The 15,854-nt window shown below is 46.9% G+C and overlaps 2 protein-coding genes across 2 annotated transcripts; both read left to right on the forward strand.

Annotated features, from left to right (window-relative positions):
* The first annotated feature begins 1,705 nt into the window (after positions 1 to 1,705).
* On the forward strand, positions 1,706 to 9,227 carry exoc1 (exocyst complex component 1). Its single transcript, XM_057038804.1, is given in 22 exon segments — positions 1,706 to 1,821; positions 2,207 to 2,338; positions 2,432 to 2,515; positions 2,518 to 2,561; positions 2,634 to 2,793; positions 3,081 to 3,098; positions 3,551 to 3,738; positions 3,822 to 4,049; positions 4,155 to 4,287; positions 4,359 to 4,468; positions 4,769 to 4,837; positions 5,245 to 5,394; positions 5,504 to 5,612; positions 6,110 to 6,154; positions 6,466 to 6,629; positions 6,706 to 6,819; positions 7,497 to 7,576; positions 7,670 to 7,898; positions 7,977 to 8,160; positions 8,239 to 8,438; positions 8,510 to 8,704; positions 8,793 to 9,227. Coding segments are annotated over 21 exon segments (2,781 nt in total). The 5' UTR covers positions 1,706 to 1,821; positions 2,207 to 2,214; the 3' UTR covers positions 8,946 to 9,227.
* A 65-nt stretch (positions 9,228 to 9,292) lies between these two features.
* Positions 9,293 to 15,845, forward strand: cep135 (centrosomal protein 135). Its single transcript, XM_057038797.1, has 26 exons — positions 9,293 to 9,548; positions 9,817 to 9,939; positions 10,015 to 10,205; positions 10,282 to 10,449; positions 10,518 to 10,659; positions 10,738 to 10,822; positions 10,893 to 11,021; positions 11,153 to 11,368; positions 11,447 to 11,512; positions 11,596 to 11,746; positions 11,820 to 12,037; positions 12,122 to 12,274; positions 12,356 to 12,472; positions 12,543 to 12,620; positions 12,708 to 12,859; positions 12,940 to 13,055; positions 13,145 to 13,299; positions 13,627 to 13,682; positions 13,777 to 13,945; positions 14,021 to 14,131; positions 14,297 to 14,482; positions 14,556 to 14,765; positions 14,831 to 15,033; positions 15,121 to 15,225; positions 15,295 to 15,450; positions 15,526 to 15,845. Exons 2-26 carry the CDS (start codon positions 9,830 to 9,832, stop codon positions 15,548 to 15,550), a joined length of 3,468 nt encoding a protein of 1,155 aa, XP_056894777.1. The 5' UTR covers positions 9,293 to 9,548; positions 9,817 to 9,829; the 3' UTR covers positions 15,551 to 15,845.
* Positions 15,846 to 15,854: the final 9 nt, after the last annotated feature.

Here is a 15,854-nt window from a genome sequence, read left to right on the forward strand (position 1 = left end):
TGTCACAAAAGCTCCAAATTGTAAAAGATATGTGGAGTTATTTAAAAAAGTTGCAGCAGGCGGTGACACAGTAAGACACCCTATACACAAACACCTCTGCGGATCTGCATCTACAGTCAGTTTTACTCAGAATTCATCGCATCTAAAGAGCATCTGATGGTGACTTCTTGAAATGCATTAAAGGCCTGAATCAAATGTCAACCAGATAGCAAACGTTTCTGTTTCTACGCAGAAGTTATTATATAATTCAACTAACCTTCCATCAACAGAGAGAATGTCAAATGTAGATTACACAGATGTAATCACCTTCCCCCTGACACAGTGCAAAAAGCCCTTTTGATTGTAAGTGACATCTGCATGTCACCCACTGGGCACATCAGTGGGGCTCCCTCAATGAGTCGGTGTTCTCCCACCACTGCAGCAAGCATACTTAAATCTGGTTGCTTCTCTGTTGGTTTTGCTCTCATTTCTGAGATCTGTCATCTTAAAGTTACTGTTTTTGAGTCAGAATCAGCCTGTTTTAAGAACATCACCACTATTAGGACCTCTGACAACTTTGCACAGAGTGGCATAAACGGGGAATGAATCATGAGAGCAGCAAAACATAGGGCCAAGCAGAAATGTTAATGGCGTGTGCCTGTTGTGTAATATTTGCACGCACCATGGAAGTGGACACATGGCCCGGTGGAAAAATTGCTTTGTTTTATAGACTTAATGGCTCACATCAATCATCTTAGAATGAAAAAAGGAAATGATGATTAAAGTGCGTCAGGATTTGGTTGACTCAGACGCATTTACGAAAAATAACTGCATTGCATACGCACTGAGTGTGTCCAAAGATTTATTTTTGGATCTTTTGAAGCAAAGATTTAGATTTTCAAAATGGTCATACGTACAGTACATACGATCATGTTGCCATGTAGTATCAAGTAAAAATTTTAAACTTCAATTAAAATTATTTGTAAATGATCATTATGTTCTAATTAAGGTTATCATACGAAAACGCTTATCATCAGCAACTCATCCAGGGTTGTGCCCTGCCATCAGCCATATGCAGCTGGGATAGGCTCCGGCAGCCTCCCCGTGACCTTGGGACAGATATAGCAGAAAAGAAGAAAGAAAGAAAAGAAAATGAGATTTTCAGTGTTGTTTGCAGGCAGTGACTTCAGCACAGCCATCCTGAGACATCCGTTCACATGTCATGCTTTCTCTGGGACATGTAGATTTACTCATTTCTCTGGATATATAGGCGATAAGTCAATCAATTTTTTATTTGATTTTTTACAAAGGTACAAATAATAAAGATCCTGACATAAGTAAGTGGATTAACAGTGCCCCTTGCTGTCCAAAGTAGAACTTGCTGAATATATGATGCATTTGCAGGTGTCTTTAAAAACCATATGTACAGACATAAAATTGTATTATCCAAATCATTATGAAAAATGGCAACAGTTTAACACTCAGCTAGAACCTAATGGTCAATACCTTTGAAATAGTGTTTAGGTCTGAAATGTAGAACACTTTTCTGTTGACGGCAAATTATTATTACATATTTATATTGTCTAAAGAGCACTTATTGGAGAGGGAAAATGATACTTTACTATAAATAATATGATGATATGATCTGCTACATGGACAAAGTATTGTACACGAAGGTAAAGTTTTAAAAAAGCATTTATTTTTTCAATATCACGTGTTATTGACTCTGGTCTGTGGGCGGACCGCGGAGATGACGTTTTTGGTCACATGACACGCTCGTCTATGACCCCGGAAGCGAGAGGGTGGTTCTTTTGCACAGTGTTGATGGGCTGTTAACTAAAGGTAAAATGTATTTTTTCTAAAAACCTATTATGCCAGAAATATAGAGGGTGCCTTTCGGTTAAAACAACACTATGTCTTTTCTGTGCGACGTCGGTCGCTAAATGATGAGGTAGTCACAGTCTATTTCGAGCTAGCACGAATTGTAGCGGTATGCTAACACAGAGAGCTTAATAATTTGGGACTTTGGGAAGGACATCTGTTTAACAAACGGGTTAAAACTTATGCTAACTGCAAACCTACAATGTATTATCGTTCCAGACATTGGGAAGGAAATACCTGTATTATTATATGCGTAAATCAAACATTACCTCTTGTGTATATACAGTATGTTGTGTTTGTCCTTTATGGTGGCAATAATGGCTAGTTAATGTGTTGCATCTGGCAGCATCCACCATGACAGCCATCAAACACGCTCTCCAGAGGGACATCTTCACTCCCAACGATGAGCGTCTCCTTGGCATTGTTAATGTTTGCAAGGCAGGAAAGAAAAAGAAGAACTGCTTCTTGTGCGCTACAGGTGACTGCGAACTCTGCCGTGGACGTGCAAGCAATTATTCACAATAAAACACGCCAAGATTGTGTGCTTCATTTCTTCGCATTTCTCATCCAGTCACTACAGAGAGACCCGTGCAGGTGAAAGTGGTTAAAGTGAAGAAATCTGACAAAGGGGACTTTTACAAACGCCAGCAGACCTGGGACTGAGAGATCTGACAGAAGTAGATGCCAAAGATGCCAGCAAGGTTGGAGGAATAACTATTTGCCTTTTTTTGGCTGTCGCTGTATTTTGTCCCTTATTCGTGTGCTCTCTGTAGGAAAATCCGGAATTTGACCTCCACTTTGAGAAGGTGTATCGGTGGGTAGCCAGCAGCACTGCTGAAAAAAACTCCTTCATCTCCTGCATTTGGAAGCTCAACCAGCGATACCTGAGGAAGAAGGTGGAGTTTGTGAATGTCAGCTCACAGCTGCTGGAAGGTGTGGCGATGATTCATATATATTATAGCATCCCTTGTGAGCATGCCTCCTTCCAATGATTTGACTCTCTTTGTATAATAGCCTGTCTCCTTTTAGGCTCGATACTCATATTGAGGCCTTGTGAGTTGAGTTAGAGCTATGTTTCTGCTTGATTTAAGTTGATTTGCTGGTAGCACATTTGGAATAAGAAGTGTTTCTCTCTGCGCTGTAGTCTCTTGGTTGTGGCATGGCTTTCTGTCTTAAATTCTTCTTTATTCTCACTTTTCTCTCAAACTTTCTCTGGCCAGAACTTCCCAAGGCGGAAGGTTGGTAGGACTTAACTTCCCCTTCTCTGCTCCGCTCTACGTTGTCTCATGATGTCTCCACTGTTGATCATTAGACTCCGCTTTACATTCAGCCCTTTCTGTACTTTTCTGTTATAACACACATTAAAACCATGATTTTACCTCATTGTTAATTTAATTGTAATTGTTCAACCCACCTGGATTTGTAGGCTTATTGACTCAGGTATGTTCATGAATGTAATCTGCATAGTCCATACTATTTCTTGGTTTGCAAAATAAGATTTTAATTCCTGTTTTACAAGCTCTGGTAGTGTTTTCCTGGGCTTTCTTATAGTTTGAGTAACTATTTGTTTTAACTGCCATTTCATTTTCTGTTTTTGTCTATAAAATTTTGTGCCATGGTGCTTCTTTAAGTACTTTTTCTCATGTCATCATCATCAGCTCCGATTTTTTATTTTTTTTCCCTGGACTAGAGTCTGTGCCGAGTGGTGAGAGCCAAAGCGTTGCCGGGGGTGATGAAGATGCTCTGGATGAATACCAGGAGCTGAGCACCCGTGAGGAGCAGGATATCGAGAGCATGATGGAGACGTGTGAATACGCCATCTCCAATGCTGAGGCTTTTACAGAGCAGCTCTCCAGGGAGCTCCAGGTTCTAGATGGAGTGAGTAGAACAGCTACTCTCCAAAACACAAGGGTTTTCTCCTCATTTAATTCTACATTTTGGAATTGTTGCTTGTCTTTTAGGCCAATATCCAGTCCATCATGGCATCAGAGAAGCAGGTCAACATTCTGATGCAGCTGCTGGACGAGGCCCTGGCGGAGGTGGACACCATCGAGGGGAAGCTGAGCAGCTACGAGGAAATGCTCCAGAGTGTCAAAGATCAGATGGACCAGATCTCTCAGAGCAACCGTCTCATCCAAATCAGCAACACCAACAATGGCAAACTGCTGGATGAGATCCAGTTCTTAGTGGTGAGAAGCCCTGCAATTATAGATTTTAGCAAGATATGAAATGTTTAACTATATTTAACTGTCACATGGAATCTTGATGGCAGTGGTGCCTCTTTTCATCCGTAGAACTACATGGACCTTTCAAAAGGACACATCAGAGCCCTGCTTGAGGGAGACTTGTCATCCCCTAAAGGCATCGAGGCCTGCATTAATGCCTCTGAGGCTCTCCTACAGTGCATCAACGTGGCTCTCCGACCAGGTTAGCTCACGTTGGGAGATTCAACTCCCCACTTTTGTCTAAAAATGGTGTTGATCTTTCTTCTCTCTTAGGACATGATAAATTAACAGCCGTGAAGCAGCAGCGGGAGCTGTTTTCAGAACTGAGGGACAAATTTGCCCGCCGCCTCACCAATCACCTCAATAACGTCTTCATTCACCAGGTAACGTGTTATGAGCCCCGTTAGATGAGTAAGAATGTAGGTATTGTGGATATTGGACAGCTGAATCAGCACTTAAGCTCCAGATGAGTTCGATTTGAATAAATGTGGGGTGATGTGTGACCACAGCACAGCAGGATGTGCTACACTCCCCTCACTCCAAACAGCTTCCTTTCCTCCTGTTTACTTGGGACTCTGTTCCTGAGGGTCTTGGGGCATTTCCTTCCATTTCCCCCCTCCTGTTCTTGTCTGACTCAAGTGTTGCTGTTGAACCACCCACTCTGCTTTCTGTCTCTGTGTCAGTTCAACTATTTCAGTCACTTCAAAATGACCATCCCTCAGTTCTATAGGTCCTCCTGTCTGTCACTGCCTGTGAGTACACCCACCGCAACCCCCTGCAGGGCCCCCTTTCTGCTGCCGTTTGACCTCTCACACCTCACTTTAACACACATTTGTTGCATTTAACACTTTAACACAACCGAGCTTCTCCTCCAGCCTGTCAGCTAAAAGGGCATCTTTGATCTTATGGTGATTTCACCTAATGGATGTTGGATTTTGGCCGTGTATGTCGGCTTTGTTGTCATATCACACAATTACGTGCATGCTTGTGCAGTGGGTATTAAATCGTGTAACATTTTTAATGCTGCACTAACAGTCACTTCCTGAAAGAAAAGCGGTTCGTGTATTTGCATAAGCAGAAAGGACAGAACGATCTCGATCAACAGAATTGTCCATACTGATGCACATTGCGTTACTAATTGGTGTCTCTTGTCATTAAGGGCCATGACCAGAGCTCCACCCTGTCACAACATGCAGCTGAGCTGACCCTGCCCAAACACAACCCACTGCACAGAGACCTCCTGCGCTACGCCAAGCTGATGGAGTGGTTAAAGAACACCCAGAAGGAGATGTACGATGGCCTGTCCAGGGTCGGTGCCTTTGTGAACTGGCCTAAATTATTGCTGCCACTTTCTGTTGGATGTATTTGATCGTTAGAGACGTGTCTGTGAGGCCTCTGAACAACTCTTTGGTTTCCAGACTTATGTCGACTACATGAGCAGACTTTACGAGCGGGAAATCAAAGAATTCTTTGAGGTGGCCAAGATAAAGATGGCGGGTACAACCAAGGAAGCCAAGGGCAAGTTTGGTAAGACCTGTAATTCATGCGACGTGGTTGTCTCCTGCAGTTGGTGGAGGCAGTGATTAAATCAGTGACGCTTGTGTTTTTTTTGCTTGTCGACTCCACCCAAAGATTCATAAATTCACAGAATTGCCTCATTATTCCATCCAGCATTTGTATGCTGCCATTTAAAAGGTTACATGTTTGTTTTCCCTCACAAAACGCCTCGCCAAAAATGTTTTCTGCCCTAAATTCTAAAAAATCCATCTCCTGGTTGACTCGGTGGAACTGTCTTTTTTTGGCAGAACTCTTTGCTTTTGGCGTTGGGTAGCTTCTCTGCTGAAAACAAAGAAAATATTTGTTTTCCAAAAAGGTTTTCCTGAGCTGGAATTCAACCAAAGCCCCTGCAGTGCACGTCAGCATACATATAACATCTAACATCTTGTCTCGCCCCTCCCGTGCTGCATGTTTTAAGCCTAACCTGTCTCTGTCTTTGATGCCTGCCTTTTTTTAACCGGCTACAGCCACGCTTCCGCGGAAAGAGAGTGCACTCAAACAGGAAACGGAAAGTAAGTATGACTTTTGGGTGGAGCTTTTCCACTGTTAATTCCTGCCTCTGCTTTATAGTTGCTCTAAGTTAAATCTTTTTGCTCCAACCTCTTCGCCACCATGATACTGTTTATACCGCACTACGCTCGCTAAGCTCTGTCCTCATCACATACCGGGACACTTAAATATGATGACAACAGATACATTGGACATAATTTGAGATATTACGTATTAGAGCTGTGTAATATATTCTTAAAATACCGTCTCAGTGTCTTCCTACTGCATTACTGACCCGTCACGGTGAGTGTAACGTCCTGTCGTGCTGCAACAGGCCTCCACGGCAGCTCTGGCAAACTAACTGGCTCCACCTCAAGCTTGAACAAGCTCAATGTTCAGGGCTCCAACAGCCGGCGCTCCCAGTCTTCCTCACTGCTGGACATGGGTAACATGTCTGCCTCCGACCTGGACGTGGCAGACAGGACCAAGTTTGACAAGGTTTGACTCGCAGAACTGACGGCAGAACGGCGGGTTCGCGGGTTGGTTGCGTGGTGATCCGTCTCTTCTCTTGCAGATATTTGAGCAGGTCCTGAGTGAGTTGGAGCCCCTGTGTCTCGCAGAGCAAGACTTCATTAGCAAGTTCTTTAAGCTGCAGCAGCACGTGGTAGTTGCCCCCCCTTTGGCTCAGGTGAACATGTGATCAGATATGGAAACGTGCTTGTGATATACAGGGACAAACCGTTATTACCCTAGCAGTCTTTAAGCTGTGAGGGTGAAAAATGACTATTTTGAGCAACATTTTCAACAATCTGATTTTAGATAAAGAAAGTTTTAATTCAATTAATCGGCAGGAGATTTGACTGTCAAATAAGATCAGACCATATGATTGTACAGGTGTAAAATGCATTCACACATACTACCGTATGGTTTGTGACCCAAGCTCACTAGCCAATTCCAAAAGTGGACACTTTTAGGAATCCGATCGTTATCCAGAAATTACTGCACTTTGAATTTCTCCCCCCGGTACTCTGATATCTGTGTGTGTATATCAAATAATGTGATTATTTTTGCACTTGTCACATGTGTTTCGCATCACAACATGAGTGAAAGACAGAAAAAATGAGCAGCATGTAGCTTGTTCCGCAGCTCTATTAGCTTAAGATCTTAGGCATCACCATGCTCTATTATAATTATATTATTACTCCCAGTTATCAGATTTTAATGCTCATGTAAACCTTGTCACTTTTAGTATGTCTGAAGTGTAGTTTCTTTCTAGGGGACAGCGACACCTAGTGGTAAAGCTTATAGTAAAGCATCGCTTTCTCTACCTCTCAGCTGATGTTTAAAATGACGTTTGTCCATCAGATGGAAATGGAAGAATGTGATGGAAACGCGCTGCCAAGGATGCCACCGTACATGGAGCACAGACACTCCCTGTCCTCAGAGTAAGATGCTCCACATTACACGCTTCCCCTCATATTCTGTGACTCTCTCTAATGGATCTTTTTCCATTACTGGGATCCATTTTGCCACTCCAGTAAGGACATGGTGCGGCTGATGATGAACAAAATCTTTCAGTCCATCGAGACCGAACTCAACAGCCTCATCGCTCTCGGCGACAAGATCGACAGCTTCAACTCCCTCTACATGCTGGTGAAGATGAGCCACCACGTGTGGACGGCAGAGAACGTGGACCCGGCCTCTTACCTCAGCACCACTTTGGGAAATGTGCTGGTCACTGTCAAGAGGAACTTTGACAAGTGCATCGTAAGACTAAGTTTCAGGCGTGTTTCTAAATTGTTACGTATCCTATCAGGATTCTCAATGAGCGTTTTGTCCCCTCAGTCTGGCCAAATCAGGCAGATGGAGGAGGTGAAGATTTCAAAGAAAAGCAAAGTCGGAATCCTGTCTTTTGTGACCGGGTTTGAAGAGTTTGCCGAGCTGGCAGAAACGATATTCCGAAACGCGGAGCGCAGAGGGGACCTGGACAAAGCTTACGTCAAACTCATCAGGGCCGTCTTTATGAACGGTGAGACACGCGATCCGAAACGTCGGCGCAAGACCGGATGATGCCGGATAAATCCTGATTATCGCCTCTCATTTTCAGTGGAGAAAGTGGCCAGTGAAAGCCAGAAGACACCGCGGGACGTGGTCATGATGGAGAACTTCCACCACATCTTTTCCACGCTCTCGCGTCTGAAGATCTCCTGCCTGGACGCAGAAAGGCGGGAGGCAAAGCAGAAATACACGGACCATCTACAGTCCTACGTCATCAATTCTCTGGGCCAGCCTCTGGAAAAGCTCAACGTAAGTGGGAAAAGGTTGCCGACCTCTGGTTTTTGTTCAGGCCTCTCAGTGCAATTGTGTCCGCTTCGCAGCATTTCTTCGAGGGCGTCGAGGCCCGTGTGGCCCAGGGTGTCCGCGAGGAGGAGGTGAGCTACCACCTGGCCTTCAACAAGCAGGAGCTGCGCAAAGTTATTAAAGAATATCCAGGTAAAGAAGTGAAGAAGGGCCTGGACAACCTTTACAAGAAGGTAGACAAGCATCTGTGCGAAGAGGAAAGTCTGCTGCAGGTAGAGGACGTTACTGCTGACCTAGACCTCAGTCACAGTCATCACCTCCCTCTGAACCATCCAACCTGCCTTTTGTCTTCTCCGTCAGGTGGTGTGGCACTCCATGCAGGACGAGTTCATCCGTCAGTACAAGCACTTTGAAGATTTGATCGGCAGGTGTTACCCCGGATCTGGAATCACCATGGAGTTCACCATCCAGGACATGTTGGAGTACTTCTCCAGCATTGCACAGTCCCATTAGTTGCTACACACTGTAATTAACTCCTGCCTCCTACTGACTGATGGTGCACAAGCTGTTCACACACTCGTGTTGGTTTATGGATTTAAAAAAAACAAAACCAAACGTCCTCTGTGTCTTTCAATTAAAGATTTTAGCACACTGGACAATGTGCAGATATCTCTGCATTGTCTCGCTGTGCCTATTCCTTTGGATTCAACGCTTTATTGTTTTACTACATGCTGTTGCTTATTTTTGTCCCATGTACAGTATATAAAAAATAAATTCGCGTAATGACCCGTTCGATTTTGTGTCAACTGTTTCGTGTTTGGAATCCGCCCTCCCCTTCCTGTTCGGAGGACGCCGGTTGTCAAAGCGAGCGTCCCCGGGTCCTCTGTCATAGCGCTGACTTCCATGGCGACGAATCCAAACTGGAGGCAATCGGCGCTATTTTCAAACCAGTTTAGCGCGGAAACGTGTAAACGCAGCTTGTGGTTAAATAAAATATGATGAGAGCGCCTTGTAATGTCAAGAATATACTTCCAATTTAAGGTAATGGTCCACATCGACCTAACTGACGAACGTTTGGCTAGCTAGCTACCAAGGAAGCGGTGTCTCATAAAACAGGCAAGTTGAGCGGAATGCAAATTTAGTTTTGGGATGGGCGAGTAGCTGCTGGTAATCAAACAGCACTTTACTAATATAAGTAATGCTGGCGTGTTAGTTGTGCAGTTATTAGGATGCTCATTAACATATTAGTCTATTAGCCTGTAGGCTAGCCGCCCAACCTAAGCTAACAACAAACACTTGAGAAAGTTCATCTGATGCTAGCTAACGCCCGCGACAGCCTGAAACATGGGTGCATAACGGTGACCTTCGCTATGTTCTCTCATAGTAACTCGAGAGCCATGAGCAACGCGGAGAGAAAATTCGTCAATCTGAGGAAGCGTCTGGATCAGCTGGGATACAGACAGCCGCTGGGAACAGAGTCGCTGCCGCTAGTGGAGAAACTCTTCAAGTAACACTCGGAGCTCTTCTGCAGCTTCCGCACAGGTGACATGGAGCCGACTCACGCCTTCCTCTCGTCTTTTAGTGACCTGGTCCACACCACCGACAGTCTGCGCAATGCCAAACTGTCCGTGGGGAAGACTGAAAAAGAGAGCCGCAACGTGGATGCTCTTGTGGAGCCGTACAGGGCGGAGAATGCCCGAATAGTCCGGGAGAACAACGATCTACACCAGCAGCTTCTCAGACAGAAGGAGGAGAAGGACCGTGAAACTAGAGGTTGGTTACACTCGCTCATGACTCTCCACCCCACCAGTCTAAAGTGCACCGATCGCCTCCTTACCTCCTCCCTCAGAGCTGAAGGCCCGCGTCAGAAAATTAGACCATGAAGCCAATGATCTGAAGTTTCTAAACAACCAGTATGTGCACAAAGTCCGCTGCTTGGAGAAGGACGGCAAGACTAAATCTGAACGCATCCAGCAGCTGCAGGAGAAGAACATGCAAGCTGTGGTGCAAACGCCAGGTAATGCCAGGAAGCGTGCCCGGGTGTTGGTGCACCAGCTAATTTGAACCTGTCTTCCTCTCACTCAGGTGGGAAAAAACATAGCATCCCCTTCAGACGGCAGAGGATGCAGATAGACGAGCTCATACCTCCAGCCTTTACGTCAGCGTATCCTGTGACGCAGCCTGACGATCCATACGTCGCTGACCTACTGCAGCTGGCTGATGGAAGGTCTGATGGCCGTGTGCTCGTTGGAAGGGTTCGAGTCCTACTTCAACTTGCACCAAAATTGTTCTTTTGCATTTTTAGGATTCACGAGCTGCAGGAAGACATCATAAAGCTCAGACTGGACCTTGAAAATGCTCAGGAGTGCGTTAAACACTTGAACACGCAGGTAAGAAATCAAGTGGCTGCCGTGCGACGTCAGGAGACGACCAGGCGATTTATTTTAAACGTGTGTTCAGGTGGAGCTCAGAGACCAAGAGATCGAGCGTCTCAATCATGCACTGAAGGGAGGACGACCCCATGATGTCATTTCCCTGGAGGCTCAGAACCTCAGCAACGAGAAATGTATCGCTCACCTTAACCTTCAGGCAAGCAGACCTGACGCACGAATACACACTGCACACACCGGTGCCCTCGGGAAACATCCAACATTTCCGCCTTCTGCTTGTAGACATTAAAGGCTAGATTAGAGGCTGGTTCTGTGCTTGATGTCCAACAGATCGAGTACCTGCAGGAGACCAACAGAACTCTGGAGGAGAAGGTGAAGGGTCTGCAGCAGAGAAAGGAGGACGTGTCCACAGAAGTGGCTAATCTGTCCTTAAAGAACCAGGAGCTGTGTGAGGAGCTGACCCACATAGACAAGCTCGCCAAGCGGCTGGAGATGGACAAAGACCGCGTGTTGGAAACTGCAGACACCGAACTGCAGGAAGCCAAAGTAAGTGTGACCACATCAGAGAGGAGGAGGGTTTTAAAACAGCAAAGAGCTTCGGTTGGATTATTTTCTTACTAACAGAAAGAACTTCAGAGACAACAGAAGATCATTGAGGAGCTGGAGGATATCGTCACCGGAGCCAGAAGGGTTTGCAGAACATATTTGTGATGATGAATCCTCCTCCTCCGGCCTCACTCACTCGTGTTCTGGTTGGATTTGGTTGATTCCAGGCACAATCTGAAGCCGACTTTGAAAAAGAACTTCTGAAGGAGCAGCTGCTGGGTCTGAAAGAAAAGAATGAGAAAATGGAGGGTGTGGTGACTCTTGTGGAGGAAGAGAAGGTCCGGCTGCAGGAGAAAGTAGACAAAGCGACGGGTGCAGGTGAGCATCTGCTCCTACGCCTCATGTCCACGCACTTTTGAACCGCTCACGTGGCTTTTCTCTGGTTTCAAAGAGAGGGAGCTGGTGCTGGAGTTGGAGTCGATGCGGACTAAATACGGCGTGTGCGGAAGGGAACGCTCGCCGTCTCGGCTGGACGCGTTTGTTAGGAGTCTAGAGCAGGAGAGGGATTACTATCGGCAGGAAGCGGAGCGCCACAGGAGAGTAAGGGGGGCTGCTAGTCCTAATTTAAGCCCCAGCCGGGGCAGGAGTTCATGGTCCAGCATTAGAAAGGTGAGAAAGAAGAAGACGGTTATGTGTTTACGTATAGAGGGGGGTTGAAAATAGGTGCAGCCTTGTTGTAATGACCTCTTTCAGGGAGACGTTCCAGAGACGGAGCTGCTCCATGCTCTAACGGAGAGAGACGAGCTGAAGGCTGCCCTGAAGGGCTTAGAGCGGCGCCTGGAGGACGTCCAGGACACTGTCAAATCTCTGAGCACAGAGAGAGACCATTTAAAGATGCTCTTAAAAGTGAGTTGGTTCGAAAAGCGGCGCGCCTGATTGTTCCGTCCCATCTGAAACGGTTCTGCACAGGTGTTTCTCTTCCCTCAGGCTCAGGAGGACCTGAGGCTGGCAAAGACCAAGGACGCGTCAGCTGATCTGAAACAAGCAGAAATGACGATCCAGCAAATGAGCGCTGAGATCGAGGCTCTGATGGAGAAACTAAAGGTTGGGCTTCTTCTGAACGTCGCTGAAGACAGGATTTTAACGACCTCCTTAATAACATTGGTTTTTGCAGGTCACGCAGACGTCGGCGCTCGCAGACCGACAGGTGGAGGAGAGAAGGATTCTTGACCTGGAGAGCGCTGTTAAGAGCGTAAGTTCCGTTTCATCTAATCACCTACTGACTGGAAAACGGAAGCTTTTGCACCACGACGGGGCTCATGTGTTCCGTGGTGCGTAGTTGGAACGAGAGAGACTGGACCAGCGCTCCGAGGTCCACCTGCTGAAGGAGAGACGCGAGGCCTTGGAGCAGGAGCTGAAGTCGCAGTCTGCTGCCGCGCTCCAGAACGCAGAGGAAGTGGCCCAGGAGAGGGCGGAGTCTAACGCCCTGAGGTCTGTGGTCATACCAAAACCATATACGTCGAGGAGTACGACGCGGGTGTGTTTATGGGCTCTCCCCCGTCTGTCTGTAGAATCCTGAAGGAGCAGATGGAGCAGGCGCTGTCCGACACCCAACACAGGCTGTCGGTGAAGACCAACGAGCTGCACGCTGCCCACGAAACCATCAACAAACTGGAGGACAGATTAGGTGATTTAAATCCCTTATTTGGCCTATTTATTGCATCACCCCGTTGTGTCGGTACCGCAAAGCAGCTTTGCTTTTGTTCTGTGCGTCAGGGGAGCTGAGTCAGCACGGCTCCGTGCACAAAGAGGACCTGTCGGCTCTTCAGAGGTCCATCGCCGCTCTGGATAGAGAAAAAGATGTCCTGCAGGATGAGGTGGATCAAAAGACTGAAAAACTGTTTGAGCTCCAGGAAGAAAACTCTAAAAAGGTACTTCACCTGATCTGTGTTCTCACTCATAGTGACCTTTTTACCTTTTGGATCTATATCCATACGCTGTGATCCCCATTATTAGATCTGACTGCCATCAGCTAAAATAAGACATCTTCTACTTCATCTAGCATCAACATGCAAACAACAAATTGGCTGAAATTTCAGCTGTTATTGGGGGAAAAAATTCAATAACATTCACACCAATGTCAATAATGCGCATAATGTATTCAGAATGTTATTTATTGAAATGCTCTTGAATGTTATAACACTGCATCAGATGTGAGTGATAAATAAAACCTCCTTATTGTTGTGGTGTTTTCACAGGAAAAGGTTCTTGAAGATGTGAGACTCACTGTCAAGAACCTGGAAAGCTCACTGTTGTGAGTATTGTGCTCTTAAAGTTTGGATTTGATGGAATCGTGACGTCATATGGTGAGTGGTTCCCATGATGACGCTGGGGTGCGATTGATGTAGACAACTGCAGGGGGCGCTGAATAGCCGCGAGAGGGAGATAGGCAGCCTGAGGAGACAACTGGACGCCTGTCAGGAGGAGTTGGCCGCTCTCAAGAAGGAGAAACAAGTCATAATCAAAGAGATCAAGAGGCTACAAGATGACCTGACCACGATGACCCGAGAGAACCAGGTTGGTGGCAGCCTCTCAGCAGTGTAACGGAGAGAAACGTCTCATCGCCTCAACGCTTGCGTCCTGTTTTTGAAGGTTGTACATGCAGAGATGGAGGACGCGCTGCATGAAAGGGATGAGCTGAAGTTGAGGGTCCACTCCTACATCATCGAAGTGTCCAAAATCGAGAAGCTCGTTGCCGCAAAGGCAAGAGGAAACACACGACCCGTTTAGCGCTGTGAAATTTCCGTCATTTTCAGAGAAATATGCACTTTGTTTTGCACACCGTCCCGTTTTCTTCCTGGTTTAATCTCAGAGTAGACATTTCCAGCAGTTGCCAACCTTATCCCTTATCCGCTGTCGCCCCTTCAGGAACAGGAGAACTTGGACCTGCTGAATCGCTTCAGGATGGCCCACTCCGAGGTGGAGGAGCACGAGCAGAAGCTGCAGCAGGCCGAAGGCCTCAATAACTCCATTCGCCTGGAATTGCTTTCTTCAGACACGGAGCGGCGGCAGCTCCGCGACAGCATCAACAACAAGGAGAAAGAGATCCAACAAGTAACGCTGCAGACGTAAGATTGAATTAATTAGAGACTGAGTGAGTCCTGAAACGTCCGCTCTTCCCCTGAAGCACATCCAGGCCCTGCAGGCGTACGAAGGCCAGCTCTCCTCTCTGGCTCGCGCGATGTCTCGGCTAGAGGAGGAACTGCACAAGGCCCAAGAGGACAAGACGTCTCTCCTGTCGGACCTGGCCTCCGTCAGGGAGCTGTGCGTCAAACTGGACTCTGGCAAGGAGCTCACAGCTCGTCAGCTCACAACCAGGAGCATGGATGTAGAGCGGGTGAGGCCCTGATGCGCTTGTTTTCTGTCGCACGACCCCCTCAAACAAACCTGCACCCCCTCCAGGTCACTGCAGAGTTGGAGGACGTGCGCGCCGAGGCGGAGCTGTTGAAGAAACAGCTGGCCGGTGAGAGGCTGACCGTCCGCAACCTGGAGAGCCTGCTGTCCGCCAATCGTCAGAAAGAGTTCCAAACACAGCTGGCCGCAACGGAGCGGGAGGCGGAGCTTAAGCTGCTCCGCGACCGGCTGAATTTCGCCGACAGCAAAATGTAAAAAAAAAAAAAAACACGCGCGCTTCGTCGTTAAGTCGGCTCCATTTTCAAGCCATTATCGTGTGTTTGTGTGAAACCACGCAGCCTGGAGCACACCAGGGACGTGACCCAGCTCCAAGGCAAAGTCTCGCAGCTGGAGACGGAGATGGACGTCCTGAGAAGACAACTGACCACCGAGCGCTTTGAGCGGTGAGAGAGAGTCACTGCAGACACAAATGGGGTTCCTACTGATGAAGGTTGACCCTGTTCTGTCCTCAGTGAAAGGGCGGTTCAGGAGATGCGCAGGCAGGGCGTGTCCTTCTCCTCCCTGCACACTCCGACGTCACTCAACGTGTCCGGGTCTCCCCATCACGTCTCCCCAGACCACTCCATCCTTCGGAGCGTGACCCGCTCCGCCGACAAGTCGGCAGACAGGTAAACCTCGGGTTTAGGTTCCGTCTTATGTCTGGTCCATCCTCCGAATATTAACACGTTCTTTGCTTCTTTCAGAAATGTGAGCTTCAAGGATTCGTGACGATAAGGGACCAAGGAAATTTGAATTGTGAAGGTCTCCACAAGTCCTCGTCTTAGCGAGCATGTTAGCGTTCATCCGGACTCAGACACTCGGGTTGGATATTTTTACTCCCAATCACCAACTTCTCATTCACACCACACCTCCAACGTGTCCTCAATCGTCATTTGGACTGAAATCAGTTCTCGGACTATAATTTCAACGTTCAGCCCCGTGTTTATGTTTGTATTCTGCTCCGCATTCATGCTTTTAATAATGTTTACACATAATTAAATTATTCAGAAACGTCATCCAAAAACAGGATGTG

This window comes from Takifugu flavidus, chromosome 7 (genome assembly GCF_003711565.1).
Source record: "Takifugu flavidus isolate HTHZ2018 chromosome 7, ASM371156v2, whole genome shotgun sequence".
Taxonomy (NCBI): Eukaryota; Metazoa; Chordata; class Actinopteri; order Tetraodontiformes; family Tetraodontidae; genus Takifugu; species Takifugu flavidus.

Coding starts and splice junctions, on each gene's coding strand:
- cep135 (XM_057038797.1), top strand. CDS start 9,830: ATGAGCAACGCGGAGAGAAAATTCGTCAATCTGAGGAAGCGTCTGGAT. Junction 11,747..11,819: donor AGACAAAGCGACGGGTGCAG/GTGAGCATCTGC, acceptor CTGGTTTCAAAG/AGAGGGAGCTGGTGCTGGAG. Junction 13,056..13,144: donor CAAACTGGAGGACAGATTAG/GTGATTTAAATC, acceptor TCTGTGCGTCAG/GGGAGCTGAGTCAGCACGGC.